This window comes from Fusarium oxysporum, chromosome IV (genome assembly GCF_013085055.1).
Source record: "Fusarium oxysporum Fo47 chromosome IV, complete sequence".
Lineage (NCBI taxonomy): Eukaryota > Fungi > Ascomycota > Sordariomycetes > Hypocreales > Nectriaceae > Fusarium > Fusarium oxysporum.
Genome location: NC_072843.1, coordinates 4,634,871 through 4,651,699, shown reverse-complemented (window position 1 = coordinate 4,651,699; position 16,829 = coordinate 4,634,871). Strand labels below are relative to the sequence as shown.

The 16,829-nt window shown below is 45.1% G+C and overlaps 6 protein-coding genes across 6 annotated transcripts; 3 read left to right on the top strand and 3 right to left on the bottom strand.

The window, feature by feature from the left end:
* Positions 1-409: 409 nt before the first annotated feature.
* FOBCDRAFT_181845 (uncharacterized protein) lies at positions 410-1,562 on the top strand. Its single transcript, XM_054704407.2, has one exon. The coding sequence runs from the start codon at positions 421-423 to the stop codon at positions 1,432-1,434; it is 1,014 nt and encodes a 337-aa protein (XP_054560382.2). The 5' UTR covers positions 410-420; the 3' UTR covers positions 1,435-1,562.
* Positions 1,563-5,610: 4,048 nt separating this feature from the next.
* Positions 5,611-6,817, top strand: FOBCDRAFT_222225 (uncharacterized protein). Its single transcript, XM_031177915.3, has one exon. It carries the CDS (start codon positions 5,654-5,656, stop codon positions 6,698-6,700), a length of 1,047 nt encoding a protein of 348 aa, XP_031043802.2. The 5' UTR covers positions 5,611-5,653; the 3' UTR covers positions 6,701-6,817.
* A 1,626-nt stretch (positions 6,818-8,443) lies between these two features.
* On the bottom strand, positions 8,444-8,881 carry FOBCDRAFT_239459 (uncharacterized protein; the record flags this gene model as incomplete). Its single annotated transcript, XM_059610257.1, has 2 exons — positions 8,444-8,540; positions 8,658-8,881. 2 exons carry the CDS (start codon positions 8,879-8,881, stop codon positions 8,444-8,446), a joined length of 321 nt encoding a protein of 106 aa, XP_059464792.1.
* A 1,446-nt stretch (positions 8,882-10,327) lies between these two features.
* Positions 10,328-11,368, top strand: FOBCDRAFT_222224 (uncharacterized protein). The gene is made up of 2 exons (XM_054704405.2): positions 10,328-10,499; positions 10,550-11,368. The coding sequence occupies exons 1-2, from the start codon at positions 10,343-10,345 to the stop codon at positions 11,299-11,301; spliced, it is 909 nt and encodes a 302-aa protein (XP_054560380.1). The 5' UTR covers positions 10,328-10,342; the 3' UTR covers positions 11,302-11,368.
* Positions 11,369-11,418: 50 nt separating this feature from the next.
* FOBCDRAFT_131304 (uncharacterized protein) lies at positions 11,419-12,688 on the bottom strand (the record flags this gene model as incomplete). Its single annotated transcript, XM_059607882.1, has 5 exons — positions 11,419-11,705; positions 11,753-11,924; positions 12,116-12,145; positions 12,381-12,608; positions 12,668-12,688. 5 exons carry the CDS (start codon positions 12,686-12,688, stop codon positions 11,419-11,421), a joined length of 738 nt encoding a protein of 245 aa, XP_059464791.1.
* Positions 12,689-15,240: 2,552 nt separating this feature from the next.
* On the bottom strand, positions 15,241-16,488 carry FOBCDRAFT_133387 (glycoside hydrolase superfamily; the record flags this gene model as incomplete). The annotated part of the gene is made up of 3 exons (XM_059607902.1): positions 15,241-15,822; positions 15,870-16,363; positions 16,419-16,488. 3 exons carry the CDS (start codon positions 16,486-16,488, stop codon positions 15,241-15,243), a joined length of 1,146 nt encoding a protein of 381 aa, XP_059464790.1.
* Between the last annotated feature and the right edge of the window lie 341 nt (positions 16,489-16,829).

The following is a 16,829-nucleotide window of genomic DNA, read 5'->3' as shown; positions in this document are numbered from 1 at the left end:
AGTTGTTTAACCTTGCAGTATGACTTCTCTCCCGTCATGTGTACAAGGCTAATGACGGAAACTCGAACAATAACGGCTTAGTCGGCATTTCTGTATCAGGTATTTATCAAACCCGCCAAGGCGATTATCTTTTGTTTCACGCGTTTAAATCAGAGCCACGGCAGTGGCATGGTCTACAAAACTCGAGAGTATGGACCCTCTAACCTTACTACCCATAATTATAATAATTAGATCACATACAGATAGCATAAGGCTTAATTTCCCATGCTGTCAGTTATAAAGATAAATTCAAAAAGAAGTACTTAAATAGACCCTCTTTTACTTATTCTAAAACCTTAAGCGTCCTAATCAGATAGGGCAGAATATATTAACCCATTATTCTCAATAACTTGCCGCTTCAAAAGCGCCACCTAAAGCAAAATGACGGATCATACATTCCATCAGCTACCAGCAACTACAGTTCACTTCACCAACCAAGCCAGCCCAGGTCGTTCATGTTCCTACGCCACTGCCGTCAGCTGGCTCCGTCATTTTACGACCGCCCCGGACACACCTCATCTGAAGCGAGGAATGCTTGCATTTGTCAGTGGAGTGGTGCGGCCCAGGGACAATACATCTGCTTCGCCTGCTCTGCTAGGAATCATGATGGGCTATACATCAGAAAGCCAGGCTCTCATGGAAGGCGAATGGAGAAATGGTTCTTGGGCAGAGCTGGTCAAGGTTCCCGCCGAGAATGTCAATCTCCTAAACGAGCTGGTGTTGACTAAGCGCCTTGGTTACGCAATTGAAGACCTTGGTTATATCATTACACTAGCAGTTGCATATGGTGGACTTAGCGATATATGCATGAAAACTGGAGAGGCTGTTATCGTCGCCCCCGCAACGGGAAAATTCGGGAGCGCTGCAGTGTACGTTGCACTAGCCATGGGAGCGAGGAAAGTCATTGCAATGGGTCGCAACCAGGAAAAGCTTCGACGAGTGATCGCGGGCACCGGGGATCGTGTTGTATCCGTCCCTATTACCGGCAACATTGAGAATGATGCCGCAGCCCTCCAAATTCATGGACCAATCGATGTCTATTTTGACATTTCACCAAAGCTCGAATCGACTCCGTCTTACCTCAGGTCTGCATTTATTGCTCTACGACCTAAAGGGAGAGTGAGCCTTATGGGCAGCATTAGGAGTGACGTGGAGCTCCCTTACCTCATGATGGTTATTAAAGGCTTGAGAGTTCAGGGAACCTTCATGTATACTCGTCAACAGGCAGATGAGCTTATCGGGCTCGTTGAATCCGGTCTCTTACCTCTTGCAAAGCCAGGGGGTATTGAGACTTCTGGTAAGTTTCCGCTTGAGAGGTGGGAAGAAGCGATTGAACATGCATTCAATGAAATGGCGCCGCGCAAGAGTGTCTATTTTGTTCCTAATGGAGAGTAGCGTCTCCTTGTCTCGAGGACTAATTTATGAAGACTAAAGTGCTTCTATGCAACACAAAATTTATCGTCTTCGACCTCGAACATGAATCTGCTCCACAATGAGTGCCAAACGCCTCTTCTCGAGGCCAGTCCCTGCTCTCCTCTACATTCCCAGGCAGCGGGCGCCCCGCGCCCTTCCCAACCTTCCTGGTCAATGTTGCTTCATTTCAGCGAGTTTGTAACGATTGGCATACCTCGGCGCTGGCTGATGGGGTGAGTATTAATGCCCTTGAGGATGTCAGGGTTGTCGCATCCGAAGGTCTGCTGTAAGTGTCTAACCAGGCTGTGACGGTTGCAGAGCCGAGCTTGGGTTGAGATTCAGGACGGCGCTGAGAATTAGAACAAGGGCATCTCCTGTACGGCCTTGGCTTTTTCCAGATAATCGCCAGGTAATTCATGCTGGTCAACGTATCGGGATGCCCCTCTTCTTGCACCTTCTTCCTCGTCTCACCTTCCCCTTAATTCTTTTTTTAGCACCTAGTATTAGTACCTATATATAATTTACTACAAACTCCTTAATAGAGGCGTATTACCGATTTCTGCAAAAATAGCTCAATATCACGGAAATGCACCTTACCAGAAACTTTCTGCCATCATCTCAAGCGTGGCTAATATGCCTTTTCATATTCATCATTTACACGCCAATTCTGGTTTGGATTGGATATCATTTAAACATCACCAGTTATTTTGGAGGCTACAGAATACATTCTGAGAATGAAATAGGCCAAACCTCACAGCTGCCCGAGGCCCCAGCTTGTCTTTCTGATGTATATACAATAAAGCCCAACGATACTTGTGATTCATTGGCTCTCAAGTACATTGTCTCTTCTGCAGAAATCTTTATCAACAACCCTGATATCTTCGACTGCTACAACATGGTCGAAGACGTGTCGGTTTGTTTACCATTTCAATGCAACACCTACGAGGTCAAAGAAAACGACACCTGCATCTCTGTGGCCGACTCCTTAGGTCTTCGCCCAAGGGACATCGTCGCTCTTAACCCTTGGATCGATGATGATTGCCATAATTTCCTGTCGGGCACGATAACGCTGGGTAGAATCATTTGCACTACACCATCTGATGGCCAGTACAGTCACACTGTCAACAACACGGAATCAGACCCGGCGTACTCTAAGTATGCTGACGAGGCTGTTCCACTACCTAAGGACGCCATTCTAGCTGAAAACACAACTAAAGAGTATGGACATTGGTATACAATTCAGAAGGAAGATGACTGTGTTCAACTTCTGGGCCAGCACTATGTGAGTCTTTCTCTCTTTACAGCTACCAACCCGTCTATATCCCCAGGCAACTGTACCATGAGTCTTATCCCAGGACAAACCTACTGTGTCGGCCCGACCAAAAAAGTTCTCCGGAAACCATTTACCCCTCCTCGATATTGGCGCCTCGGATGCTATTCCAGTGGGATAGATCCGACCAAATCTACCCGTGTTTTAATACTTGATAAATTGAGCCATGTCAAACCTATGTCTATTCTTGCTTGTAAAGCCTACTGTCTCTCACAGTCGTTGCGGTTTTTCGGTCTACAAAATGGCGACTCTTGTCTATGTGACGATCGCCTGCGTATGGATAGTCGGCGTATACACCATTGGTCCTGCAAATCTCGCTGCAGCGGCGGTCCAGAATTTTGTGGTCGTGAGCAAGACACTATTGAAGTTTTTAGTTCTTACGAAGAAACAGGTGTCGAGTACACTAGTATCGGATGCTTCGTGAGCAAGGAGGAGCGCGTGATACCGGGCAACGACTATATCACTTGGGAAAATATAAATCTGGAAGAGTACGCAAGCTTCTCTACTGTTGACCTCGAGAATGACTACTTTGCTCTCCAAGAAGACAATCTCTGTGTTTGCGGCAATGAATCGAATCCAAGGGCTACAAAGGTTAGTATAGAGGAGTGTGATATAGAATGTACGGGTGAGAATATGGATACCTGTGGTGGAAAAGATAGAGCAAAGGTTTACACCACGAACTCTAACCGTGTAATATCTTCTTCATTAAGTAAAGACATATATCTTTTTTTCTTTTCATAAAGTATTATATAGGTTTGTCTTTTTTTTTTTTTTAATTTTCGTTTTATTTTTAGAAAAGCGTGAACGTCAGATATACATAATGCATTAACCCAATACAAACAAAGGAAGCGCACAACACGAAGGCATTGCGAATCAAGAAGTATATTAGCGCTCACATGATCCGCGTTAAATAATAGTAACAGCAGTATCTTCTAACACAAAGTTTATCGCTTTATGGAGAGAGCTTATGTAAGCCAAATCGCCACAACCTTGGTCTAAGACCCCACTCAGCTCGTTTATGGCCATCAATAGAACCAGTTAATGGTTACCGCTCTTACGCCACCAAATATCTTACAACCTCTCTCGTTCATTCTGGCATAACCAGCTTTATGCGCGCGATTACCAACGTCTGAAGCTTCACCTCGGCCCTCGCTGAGACCCTCTCATTGGCATTGAGATACTGGATAGGAGCTGTAACTGGAGCTTCGCTGAGCAATTCCATTAAAATACCCCGGCCACCATTAGAGAGGAGACCTATAGAGCGCGAGAGGTAGTCCTACGATTAAATATCGATATTTACAGTGCTATAGCTATTATAGAATTTTTTATCCTTACTACTTTTCTTAAGGCTATTCCTTTTAATCTAAGGAAAATGGAAAAGTAATAATATATATTTAACTTACCATTAAGAAATATAATACTTTAATAAGACTTAATATTATAGCTTATGTAATCTACTAATAATAAACATAATATAGCTTAATTTATTTATAATTAAAAACCTAATTTACTAAGAAGTTATAAATTATATTAAATTTTAAAAATACTTAAATGTATCTTTTAAGGCTACCTTATACTTAAAAAGAAATTAAAGAAAATAGGTATATACCTTAACAAGGTGACTGATCGCATGTTGTTGAACCGTGCAAAGTCAAACAGCAAGCCACTGATACGTGGTTATGGGGGCTCTACCTGTGAAGGTCTAGATTCAGGCTGGATATCTTTAAGTGGAGCCAGTGGCTGCTCTGGCCTACTAATCAACGTACAGTAGTCATGTCTCATCTCTGTTGTGACCTCCAGGAGCTTGGTACGATGTGTTGAGTAGTGGCTGGCTGAAAACAGGGTGTCAGAGTGCAAGTTACTCAACCTTCGGTCAGCCGGGTGATGCAACCACCTTGGACAAGGGTGTCGGGGATGATCTGCCTGCACCCCCGAAGGAGTGTTGAACTATCCCTTATTTATATAGTAAATCTGATCCTGTGGATTCTCTAGATAGTAGATGCACCCCTATAAGAAGGGGGTTACGAGAAGGCTTTGCCATCTTTAAGTAACTTTATCGATATACATTCTTTGGCGCCTTTAGCTTTGACAAAGACCATCTGACATATCTAACCATAGCTAAGTATAGGATACTTTTGGATACTTTTCTTCCTAAAACAGACTCTAGGTGTTAGGACCCCACTGTGCTGACAGGGTTGATGTGATTGTGGTATGATGTAAGGATTAATGAATAAGTAGTGCGATTCCCTTGAATTTAAAACAGTGGCGTCCAATTAGACTTATTTGTAACTCCAGCTGAACTTGGAATTACATATCATTTCTCAAAAAGCACAGTGTAGCACGTATCAAGTCAGACAGACAGCGTGCTGGTAAGACGTTGTTGCCTGGAGTTCCGTAATGTCTCGGAGGTGAGAAGACTCTTGCCAAGACAAATTCCATGGGCTAGATCATATTCTTAATATGCTTTAAAGTAACCACAGCACTAATTCTGCTGGCATTGTCGACATTATTTGAGTGTGCTTAGGTCGGAAAGTATGACATGAGATTTATGCAAAAGTATCCACAGTTACCTTGGGTTCTGATTATGATGGCTATTGTCATTCTGCAGCCGCCACAAGACTAACATTTTCACACAGTATCAGGCCAGAAATCACATATTACATTGAAAGCAGGGCGTGGCTGGCTGACTGGAATGTACCAACAGTTCAGCTCTCGACTCTATACCATCATGTTCTCTACCAAGTCCACAATTTGCAACAGGCGGTTCCCTTTTCTACTATAAATCCCCCTATATCTCTTGATGCCTCTTTAGCATCTTTCACCACTACAATCACATCACTGTATCCTGTCACACAATTCCAATTTGTAAAAATGGGTATTAAAGGCTACGGTGTTTGGAGGGCAAAGCCTATCCGATATACCTTTGAGGATAGATCAATTGATCCACATACACCACATCTCTCTCTCTACTTCAAAGACAACAAGGGTGGAGACGGCCGCGCTGCTGTCAACATCAAGTCGGGGAATCGCAAAGAGTCCCGTCTCGCCTACTGGGCAGTTTCTGACTTCACCCACGATATTACGAGGAAGTTAGCCAGTCTGAACAATGGCTTCCATCTCCTCTCCGACTCATCTAAGCAGAAGCTCGATGGACTTGCACTGGACTACATCCGCAGCAACCTCTTCAGTCGCGACAATGGTAGAGTCCTGGAGCATGACATTGATGGCGCAGACAACGACATCCTCGATCAGTTGAGGCCAATTGTCGACAGGGCCATCGCAGCTGAGGCTATAGTTTATATATATGGGTCTCGATTCAGTGATGGCAAGGGTATACATAACATACACATGAACCAGGGTAATTCAGGACGCTGGGAAAAAGACAATGGTGTATTCCAAGATGGCGCTCTAATCTTTGAGTTCGAAGACCATTGGGAGGCTGTTTTCATTGGCTTTGCCTCCCAGGCTGTCCACACTCGAGATGGCCCCGAACGCGCTGGCTATCCATTGCCCGACGAAGGCTTTTTGACATGGGCGACCTTTCTTGCACCTGAGCGCCCAGATACGGACAAAAAGGATGATGACGTTGCAGACTCGCCCGTGTTCATCACCGAGGCTCTTGTCAACCCACCTGGTCCAGACCAGCAGCCAGGAACCCCCCCAGAGACGATTACCCTTAAGAACAGAACACAGAATGAAATCGACCTGGGTGGATGGAAGATTCGTATCAAGACTGGGGCGACTCAGATTCTACCTTCTGGGATTCGTATCGACCCCAATGGCACCATGAAGATTGTAACGACTGTCCCACTTTCTAACCAAGGCGGTATCATCACTCTTCTCAATGCACAAGGGCTGAAAGTACATGGGGTCAGCTACACAAAGACTCAGGCAAATGGCGCTATAGTTTCTTTTTAACAGTTGTCGAGTTAGGTCAGTCGAATATTCCACTTTGATTGCTATTCTCTGTGTCAGTAGACTTATTTGTCTTGGCCTCTTGAAATTGCTATATCCGGATGATGGACAGAATGTAATAGTAGCAGATCTATTTAATACAATAGAGACCAATTTGTATAAAAGGTGATTCGTCAGTGTCTGGAACTTGTAACCTAGTTGCGATGGTACGCGATTGAGCGGTTGTGACCATGCATCTGGCCGAGGCAGTAAGCCTGGACTGAGGTTGAAATTGTAGTGATGACCGGGGGTATCGCCACTTTGATGACAGGGCCGTCTCCATATCCCCAGTTCAGCTCCCCGTAGCAGCTCCCTGCAGAAACGGGTACGACATGCCATTTAGTAGTCAAGGAGATGCCACTGGCATCGAACTGATACCATTCTCTGTCGTTCCTTTTCAACCTGGCAATCTCTTGCTATTCTGCTCATGACGCCACCAACCATTGCGGCTCGTCTTAATGGTGAGAGTGGTCGCGCTCTTTCCCGCAATCAACAATAATATATACGAGAGGGAAGCGAATACGATACCCTCAACTTGAAATCGGCTAGCTCTCTACCAACGTTTGATCTTGGCGGGATGCATGGCTCGGGGTCCTTTTAGTTTGGTGTCAGGGTTTCAGGAAGAAAGGGAGACATAATTGGTTATTACAATATCCTAATACTGCACGACTTGGTGCTTGAGTGTATTGGTTGCGCTGCTGGGCAGTAGTCATGTCGACGTTTTACTCTTGTGGCCTGGATGAATTAAAAATGTCAGAACCAAGGGAACAGCCTCTTTCGAGCGACTTGCCTCATCTCTGCTTGATCTTGATCGATTCTAAGTTATGTTAATAGTCAAGATGACTGCTTCAAGTCCTGGTTTGGTAAAGATGCTCGAAGTCTCAAGGTTCCTCGAACCCCCATGATTTGATCAATATCCTTGCCGATGGTGATCCCGATGGCTTGCACCGCCTAGTCTGGTGACTTTCTGCAATACATCTCGTCTGTTGCACAAAGAGCTTTGGCTTCTCGTCTGATGATGAAATTACAATCCCCAGCGTCATTTTTGATTTGCAATGCAAAGGGAGTAACGCCACCGGTACTTCTATGCGAACAGTTAATCCAGAGCGAAGAGCGGTCAGTGCATTCCAGGCTGTCAAAGCAGCACCCGCAAGACAACGACCTCCTCCTCAAAAGATAGGTAGTCAGGAATTTTGACCACATCGGTCTTGAGAAAGATAAAGAAGCCGCCTGGGAGGCCCTCCAAGCTAGGTCAAGCCAACCTCATGGTCCAGCAATGTGGTTCTGAGTGAAGTTGGCGAGCATGCGGACTGACTTTCACTCTGTTACACCTTCTCCAACAATGCCTGTACAGAAACGTCACTTTGTTTGCGAAATACTTCTGAAGGATAAACTAGCACCATCACTACAGGGACTACGGTATGGGGCGGGTACCGATAGCCAAGATACCATCTCTCCAGTTCAAAGGAACAGCCTTGATCCGTACGAGAATTCGGCCAAACTTTGTAGATTATTTTGGAGTGTCGTGATCCATCTGTACGGGACGAGTAAATGCCAGTTGATGGAGGGCATCGACGCCAGACTTTAAAGGATCATTTACTGGTTACTGGGTCACGATGCAATGTTTTGTGGCTTCAGCGGTATTCATTACTGGATCACTAGTACTCTTTCGCCAATTGATTGACCACAATCACATCAATATCGACTCTAAATGCGAATCCCGACGAATTTTCTTCGTCCCCCAAATCCATCGACTGTGTTTTCCTGCTCGATATGATCTCTGTTCGTCTTGACGTTGCCTTTGCTGGCTCATGGATGGTTTACTGCGATCATTATGATTCTGTGGTAAGATATTAGTGGTAATATTATCAACGTCTAGAGGTATTAATGAAGAACGTACCTGCAAAGGTGAAATTTCTACTGGGAGACCCTATTGCCAGACTCGCCGTCCTGATCGCCGTCCTTGGACTTCTTGATTTCGTCAAGTTCCTTGATTTTAGCCGTGACGTCTTCCTCAGCGACCCGCCAGAATGCGGTGACTCTCTCCAAGGTCGCCTCGACGTGTTGGCGCCGCCTCTTTTCCAAGGCGACTTGGGCTTGAAGTTCCTCATTCTCCAAGGCCAGGCGCGCGTTTTCGTCCCTCATGTTGTCATTCAAATCGTTAACGAATTTATTCACACCACATCCGATAAGCAAGGTATGTACCCTTCTGCAGCTCAGTGAGTTGGAATATAGTTCACAGACCGTTTTAAGCAACAAACGACTCTGCAAGTCCAAGTTTCATTGAGAAAGCCGTCTTTTTATATATGCTCCTTACGCCGCACCAAACTCGCGTTGTAAAGGGCACCAAGAAATACTTGCCGTGCCGGAATGAGAGAATCAATGATCCTATTCCCGGAAATATACGTTCGCGTCGCAAGACATACAGCCCTGGTGCAGGAGACCAGTGCACTACCTGAGCGGTTGCGCATTCAGATGTCATGACTTACTCATAGCCAATTTTCCAAGGCACCTTCTATTGTCCTCTGAGAATGTTGAGACCAGCAACGACACGACTGCACATCAAACTCCGGCCCTTCGCTCCTGCGCAACACTTCACTTCCGCTGTCATGCATTGGCTTATGGTTAACTGTTTAAGGCAGACACTCTAGTTGACGCAGGTAGCTAATAATAACTAGGGATTCAATCCTGTCACCTTTCTAAGCTGTTTCCTATGAGCTGGAGACCGTCCCTGTAGAGGAAGAATATCGGAAGCGTGGTATTTTGGTATCCGTAGGTTCTCGATCGCCCTTGGTTCGATGAGATATACTGACCGATGTCTGCAGGTCGATGTCAATGGAACGAAAGATGAGAACATCGAGGCTCTGACCAAAGCACTTCAGCAATGTAAAAGTTGGCAAAAGACTATTGAGACATAAACAATAACAGACGCGTCCAGTCTCAGCGTTGAGATCTTTCTACAAGGTGGTCAGCATTCTTGGGACCAATAAGTGTTGCACCACTACACAGCTGCTTAGGATGTGATTGAAGCATCGGGAGGGTACACCCAGTAGCAGTCAAATAGGATCAGCAATAGTCAAGCGGTCTGAGTAATCATTCTCATTTTGGCGCCAACTACTGTTGCCAAGAATCAATAAATCGTTACTTCAATCGATCTAACTTCAGCCGTGTCAATCAATTACTGCATTTATAACAGTTAAGGAAGGTATTCAGCTGCTTAGTGCTTACTGCATCCCAGTTTAGTTGCGCGTGCTGACATGGCTTTTTATCACGGCCCCACAGATCGACAAAACCTGAGATCTTCAATTAGGCAGTCAAAATAGCCAGTGGGAAATCTCCCCAGATTTGTGACAAGAGTACCCAAATATTATTGTCGCTTAGGATTCATGTTTTTCCTGCCCCTACTATCGCCGACCAGTAGCACGGTTACCAAATCAACAGTCTTAGTTGAAGAAGAAGCGAGACATTGCAATCTCTCGGGCCATGCATGGCGTTGCTAGTTACCAGTACTGCCAAGGGTTTAAGCTGTCATCTCCCCCCATGACTTAAACCAATTTCTGAACTCTTCTTCTTCTCACCAACTCAAGTCATCTTCAACCATCAACCATGAAGGCTTATTTGCTCGCGATCTCTCTTCTTGTCAGCAATTGTTTCGCTGTTACTCCCGAAGCAGTCTATGGAGGCGGCTTCGACCACAATAAGAATGACACAATTAAGCTGAATATTGCCAACGGAGGTGCTGGCCAAAGCGGCTTGATTAAAGGTAATGCCACCCAACCAATGATTTGAACTATGCTAATTGCAGATGGCCAGAGCTTGCAAATGCATACATCAAAAAGCGCGTTGCAGACGGCGAGAAGCCATTCCAGGTGGCATGGATCAAAAGTGATACCTTTTACAGCATCCAATATCTCAAGACGGGCGACGCGGACATTGGAATCACTTACAACCCAGCTGCGGAAGAGATTGCGATCAAACAAGGCATCGCCAAGAGTCCAAGCTACTACGCTTTCCGAGATCACTTCCTTCTCGTCGGGCCCAAAGAAAATCCCGCGAATATCTCCAAAAGTGATGACATAATGACCACGTTTGCGAATCTCCACGAAGCAGCTGAAGGCCCTGCTACCGAGCCTCCTGTTCGGTTCTTGAGCCGTTACGACAAGTCTGCTACCAACATCAAGGAGACTCTGCTATGGGCCGGCATTGGACAGGTTCCTTGGGCAACTGCCTACTCAACATGGTATCACCAGTACATCGCTTTCCCGATCCAAGCTCTCACAGCGGCGATTATCCTCCAAGAGTACACCATCACCGACCGTGGTACTATACTGTCCCTTGATGCAGAGCTCAGGAATCAGACTGTTGTTTACAAAGCGGGCAGTGATAAGGCGGATGACCCCTTGCTGAACCCCGCTCATGCATTGGTTGGTGAAAAGGCACCGAATGGTAAAGAAGCAGCCGAGTTTATCAAGTGGCTGGTCAGCGACAAAGGCCAGGACGTTATTGCAGGCTTCAAGAAGGATGGGCAGGTACTGTATTCCAAAGCTCCAAAGGGACAAGACTGAGAAGGAATGAGTGTCCTTGGAAATCTCTTGTACCGTGCGCCAGATTCATAGCAAAGCTACTTCTTAGTACATTGTGTTATTACTCGTATAGGATTGTCTTGCTTATCTCCAAGGATACTACAGTATTTTCCCCACGTCCTGTAGCTCTCCAGGTAAGTGTGATTTCTGGGGTTGAGTAGCCAGCTCAATCTCATCGTCCATGACACCCCATTCCGCATAAGCCTGCGATGCAGTCCTCGACTTGGATCCTGTCATGTTGGAAGAGTGACTTGGGCTTGACTGCTTCGAGCTGAATCCTTGGCTTGTCGTGTTTGTAGGTGTTCTCGATCGCATAATCAATTTCTTCAGGCCGGGAAGACAGACAACGACAACTGCAGTCGCCATTTCGGCCATGCAGAGTGCATCTTTGGCGCAGTTAGTAGTTATGAAAAGTGTCAAAGTGTATACCTACTACCAGATGGGTAATCAAGCTGATAGTCCGCTGCGTTGCTTATGATAAAGCGGGCAAGACTGACTGACATCGTGATTGCACCAAGAGAAAAGACGCCAACAAGGCCGAGTTTCTGCTCAGTCCGTAAGGTCAGATGATTGAGGATGAAGAATGGAAAACAGAACACTGAGTACTTGTCAGTATACTCTTGTCTCTTGTGAGAATCTTGAGCACAAGAATTAACTTACATATCAGATCTGTCGAGAAGTTCAAGCACCACTGAGTCAGAAAGTTGGGCAGGGAGTTCCAGGCGGAGTTCAGTTGGTTCTCAACAGACCTGGCGGAGTTAACCGGAAATTTCAATAAAATTAATTGGATTTTGACAGTCTTACCAATTGTCTGATATGGGTCTCGCTATTAGAGTGTTGAGTAGGATAGATGTTGTCATGCAGGAAATCAGGTATGTCGTGATTATGTATAGTGTTGCTCTCAAGGATTGGAAAACTTCTGGTATTAGATACCAATAGAAGGCGAGGATAGAGAGTTTCGGCCAGTAAATTCCTGTATCAAAGAAGTATTCGGCTACCCACACTGTCTAGAATCGAGCATCAATGAGCTTATACCATCGAGAGCTTTCAAATTTACTCACCTTTTGGTAGTCAACACTCGGAATAAGAAGATCTGGGCCTGCCGGGGGATGATAAACGAGGATAAGCATGGACACTGTCGAAGTTATAAACCATCCCAAAGCGAAGATCCAGCCAATGCATGCAAAGTACTCAGAGAGAGTGAGCTTCTTTCTTTCATAGTAAAGTCTAGTCCAGCATCGAAGACTAACTGTAAAGAGTGCCAATCCTAATAACACTGCTTGGATGGCCTGTTAAGACGTCAGTATACGGTGCTGAGCCACAAGAGAGATAGGTACATTGAACACACTATTCCGACTGATATGAGCATTTTGCTTCTTTGCTGAAGCCAGTCGCGTTTAGAAATCAGTTATTATTGTGCTTTTAGAGGATGGATCAAACCAAGATGAATCATGTCTGGGCATGAGGGCTGGCCCGGAAATACAATCTCATCTACGCGTCAAAGATTTTGTGGCGTCCGTCACTGTGTCCAGAAGACCTGATACCAAATGCAAACACATTCCAAGCGCAAGCGTCGGTCACTAATGAGATTGAGTGGCGTTCGTCACCGAACACGATGTTGGAGGCTTGAAAATGTCTTGAGGAACCCGAACTTTGCGCGAAATCATGACTCGAACTGGCACGGGAATGGATATGCAATACGGGGGATCTCATTTTAGATCAGATCTATAACTGTAAGATATCTTTGAGCAATTGAAGACGAATTGTCGACCGAAGTGTTATTGCCTTGACACAGTCTAACTGGATGCAGCTTGCAGAGGCCAGGGTAATCGGATTCGCGGCTAAAGATGATCGACGCTTAAATGCAGTGGCTTAGCGCCACCGTTCCTTGCTCACGGTGCCCGTCACCACTTCACCTGCCCTGTAGATAAGCATTTGAAATCGGTCTAGATTCAAGGTATCATCTCCATAAAGTGTTAAAATAGCGCTCTACCAGATGCAGAGAATTAATTTACCTACAGTTTATTAAGAGATAATAACCTAATCAAGGCACCTTAAACTTCCCTGTTTCATATTACGTATATATCACTTACTGGTGAGTTTGCGGCGCGGTCTCTACTGCTTAACCTCTGGCTGACAGTGGAGAATCACTGTGGATGATTTAAGCGTGCTGCGGGGGTATGGGAACGACGTCTGCGACAATGGTGTAGTCCATGGCAGTTACCATGGTGCTTCTATCGCCGATCAGGAAGAAGACACTTCCGGTTAGCATTGCCTAGATAGAGAAGACGTTGGGGAAAAGCACTAAATATTATATGAGATTCAGTGTTTCAGGTAGTTTCAATGAGCACTTATAAACCAGCAGAACCCAGAATGCATCTAAGCAAAGATAATAACAAAAAGACTCATCTTCCATACTTATCGGAAAGGATACTGAAAGGGAACTGCGCCAAGATTGCTGTTATATAGAAGTAGCGGTACCTAAGAAGAAGCTGATCTATATACAAACACCTATCTCAAATGCTTGGCTCCGTCCCTGGACCATAGCCAGACCCTATCTTAGCGTGTGGCAGAAGTACCGACAGATCCGAAATCGTAGTGAGTTCCGCCGTCCTACAGTGGGCACCGCCTGAGAGCGCTAACCACAAAAGCCGAAGAGAGAGTCTCGAATCGCAAGAGAGGGCTTGCGAGAAAAGAGCAGGAACAATAAAATCAACAGTAACTAATGCTATGTAAATCACCTCTAAAAGCACTAACTTTGGTTTTAACGAAGGCAAGAGCGATGCAAAACTTAAGGCGGTAATGCCCTAAAACGTCTTTAGAATCCCGCGAATCCTCAGGGACGAATTTAGCAGATAACAAGAAGCGATACGAACTATAACCAGCGACGTGCAAAGAGTAGCAGAGGCTCGACAAATGCAAGCAAGAGATACAGGATAAAAAAACTCAAATGTTTTCAAGGTAGGGCTAAGGATAGCTAGATAGCATGCTAAAGTGTTTAGCAATAAGTATTTCCACCTTAAAAAGTCTGCAAACATCCTATGCCTAAATTCTATAAATGCCGCCTATAAATCAGCCTAGTAATATATAATCCCTCTTATCAGTGAATTTCATATTGATCTTCTTTAGTAATACCTTATCCTACACAATTAACATATATCCAGAGTAAGTAAGGATTAAATATAAAGACTATGGTAGGTATAATTAGGAGTATAGTAAAAAGAGAAACAGGTAACTTAAGCAACGCCAGTTAGAGGAACCTTACTCTCACCGTAGATGTAAAATGCCTTAGACATATTATGGCTGTATATTGGCCCGAGACTAGATAGCAGAGAATTAAGTAAGCGGTGGAGAAGGGGAAGTTTGTAGCTGGCATCCGCGTACTATGTGGTGAGCTGTATCCTGTTAAAGTGACGACGTCAATCGCATAGCGATCTTGGTTGAAGAAGGGGAGATCCGAATGGGCACAGCCAAAGCCTTTGGACAAGAGGATGAGACGACCGTGGCGAAGATGATATGGCCCATCTAGAATTATGTGGCAAAGACATACAGGTCCATGGTGGTCTATCCTACTAATAGTACCGATGTTAGGATAATTTTAACAGAGTGCTTATTTCACGCGGGTAGAGTCAAGTTATAACAGTAGTAGGATGTTTAGAAGCAGAAGATAACAGCTAAGAGCGATTTCATAGTTCTATTCCATTACCTTATTACATAGTCGAGGCACATTAACAGCAAAGTTCAGTACAGTCTTTATTCTTAGCTATACCTTCTCTTCCAAGAACCAGTAATAGACTTAATTTCCAGTCAAGAGACAAATAGCTCAAGTCCCGCCGCGGAGTTGCTGGCAATCCTAAAAGCAAGATCCTTATAAGGTTAAGGTGGTAAAAAAGCCTCGTGTCCCTATATAAAACTAGATTCCTACCATTTACTTGTGTAAGAAACCTTAAAGCACCAAACATACTTATCACCACTGATTGCCAACTGAGGGACTTGTAGGACCAGTCCAGACGAGGTACGTGTCGTTGGAATAACAGTACCATGCGCGCTCCCGCCGAGGGCAGTAACGGTATCTCCTGGCAGCCAAGGGACTGGGTCTGAGATAGTTAGTGTCGAAGGCGGCTGAGTGAGATAGAAGATGTAGAAAGCATCCTTGGTTATAGTATAACGAAGATTGCCAGTTCCAGGAGTGGCGCTCCAGAATCGAGTATCGTAAATAGCCTCGCCGTGAGGGACAAGCCAGCTGCCGCCGTCCCGTAGACCATTCTGCATAATCTGAGCAATACTACCATTGTGTGTCGGACCGATATCTAGCAGGAGATTACCGTTTTTGCTGACAGTGTCTACTAGACTGTGGATGATATCATTGCCGTTAAGGTACTGATTATCGGGCGTCTGATAGTTGTAACCAAATGAAAAGGGATCCATACCACGGTTGGTCTCCCACTTTCTGACTACAGTATTGCCATTTGTGCGATATCCAATAGATGATGCCGGAGTTAGCTGACGTTAAACTTATTCTGGAACCAGCCATCTTGGGTAATTAAAACATACTCAGGTGTATCGAAGTCTCCGTTGAGGCCACAGCGAGAATTAAATGCTATTTGTCGACCTTGAGTACGAGCCCAGTTCAACCACTCCGAAACAAAAACAGTAGAATTATTCGGGCCACCAATATCGCACCACATTAGCTCAGTATTGTAATTATATGCTAGTTCCCTCATTTGAGGCAGCTGGATGTCCGTGACAAAGTCCTTGACCGGCACGTACCCAGTGTACTCGACTTTCGAACCATCGTATGGGTTGGTGTCATTGGAGCCAAAGCAGCCGCCGCCCCATCTGGGATTTGAGTTCCTATACCCATAATAAGATGGATTGAACCATTCAGCCATGCTGAAATATGTGCCGCGTCTAATATGTGGTTGATATTGGGCTGCAGCGTCTAAAAGAGCACCAGTTAGATCTCGCTTTGGGCCGTAATGCATAGATGACCGTTTGCTAATGGTATTCGACGTGTTGAAGAGCGCAAAACCCTCATGATGTTCTTCCTATAGTGTTAGCTTGAAAGGCTAGGCTGGAGGATAATTGGTCTCACGTACTCGTCACAGGTACTATGTAGCGAGCACCAGTTTCCGCGAAGAGATCGACCCACTCTTTTGGATCATACATAGAGCGTTATGGGCTCGTTCTAATACGCTCGCTTAAGCTATAGTAGTGATGTAGTTCAAAATACCACTAGCAGATATCCTAAGGAGACAAACTTGGGGTCGTGTTATAAAGTATGGTAGTGAAATTATCCTATTGGCCTGTTAGACATAAATACGAGAAGCTACCCCGGACCTGTAGGAAGATCGCGGGGTTAGCGAGATTGACTAATGCACAATCTAAGTGCCGCACTTGCGCGTTTAGGTTGTATGTAATAAAATATTTAAATGGCATACTTGACAAATTTCGCACTCCATTGCGCTCGCTGTTGACATGTTATGACGTTTATATTTTCTAACATAACT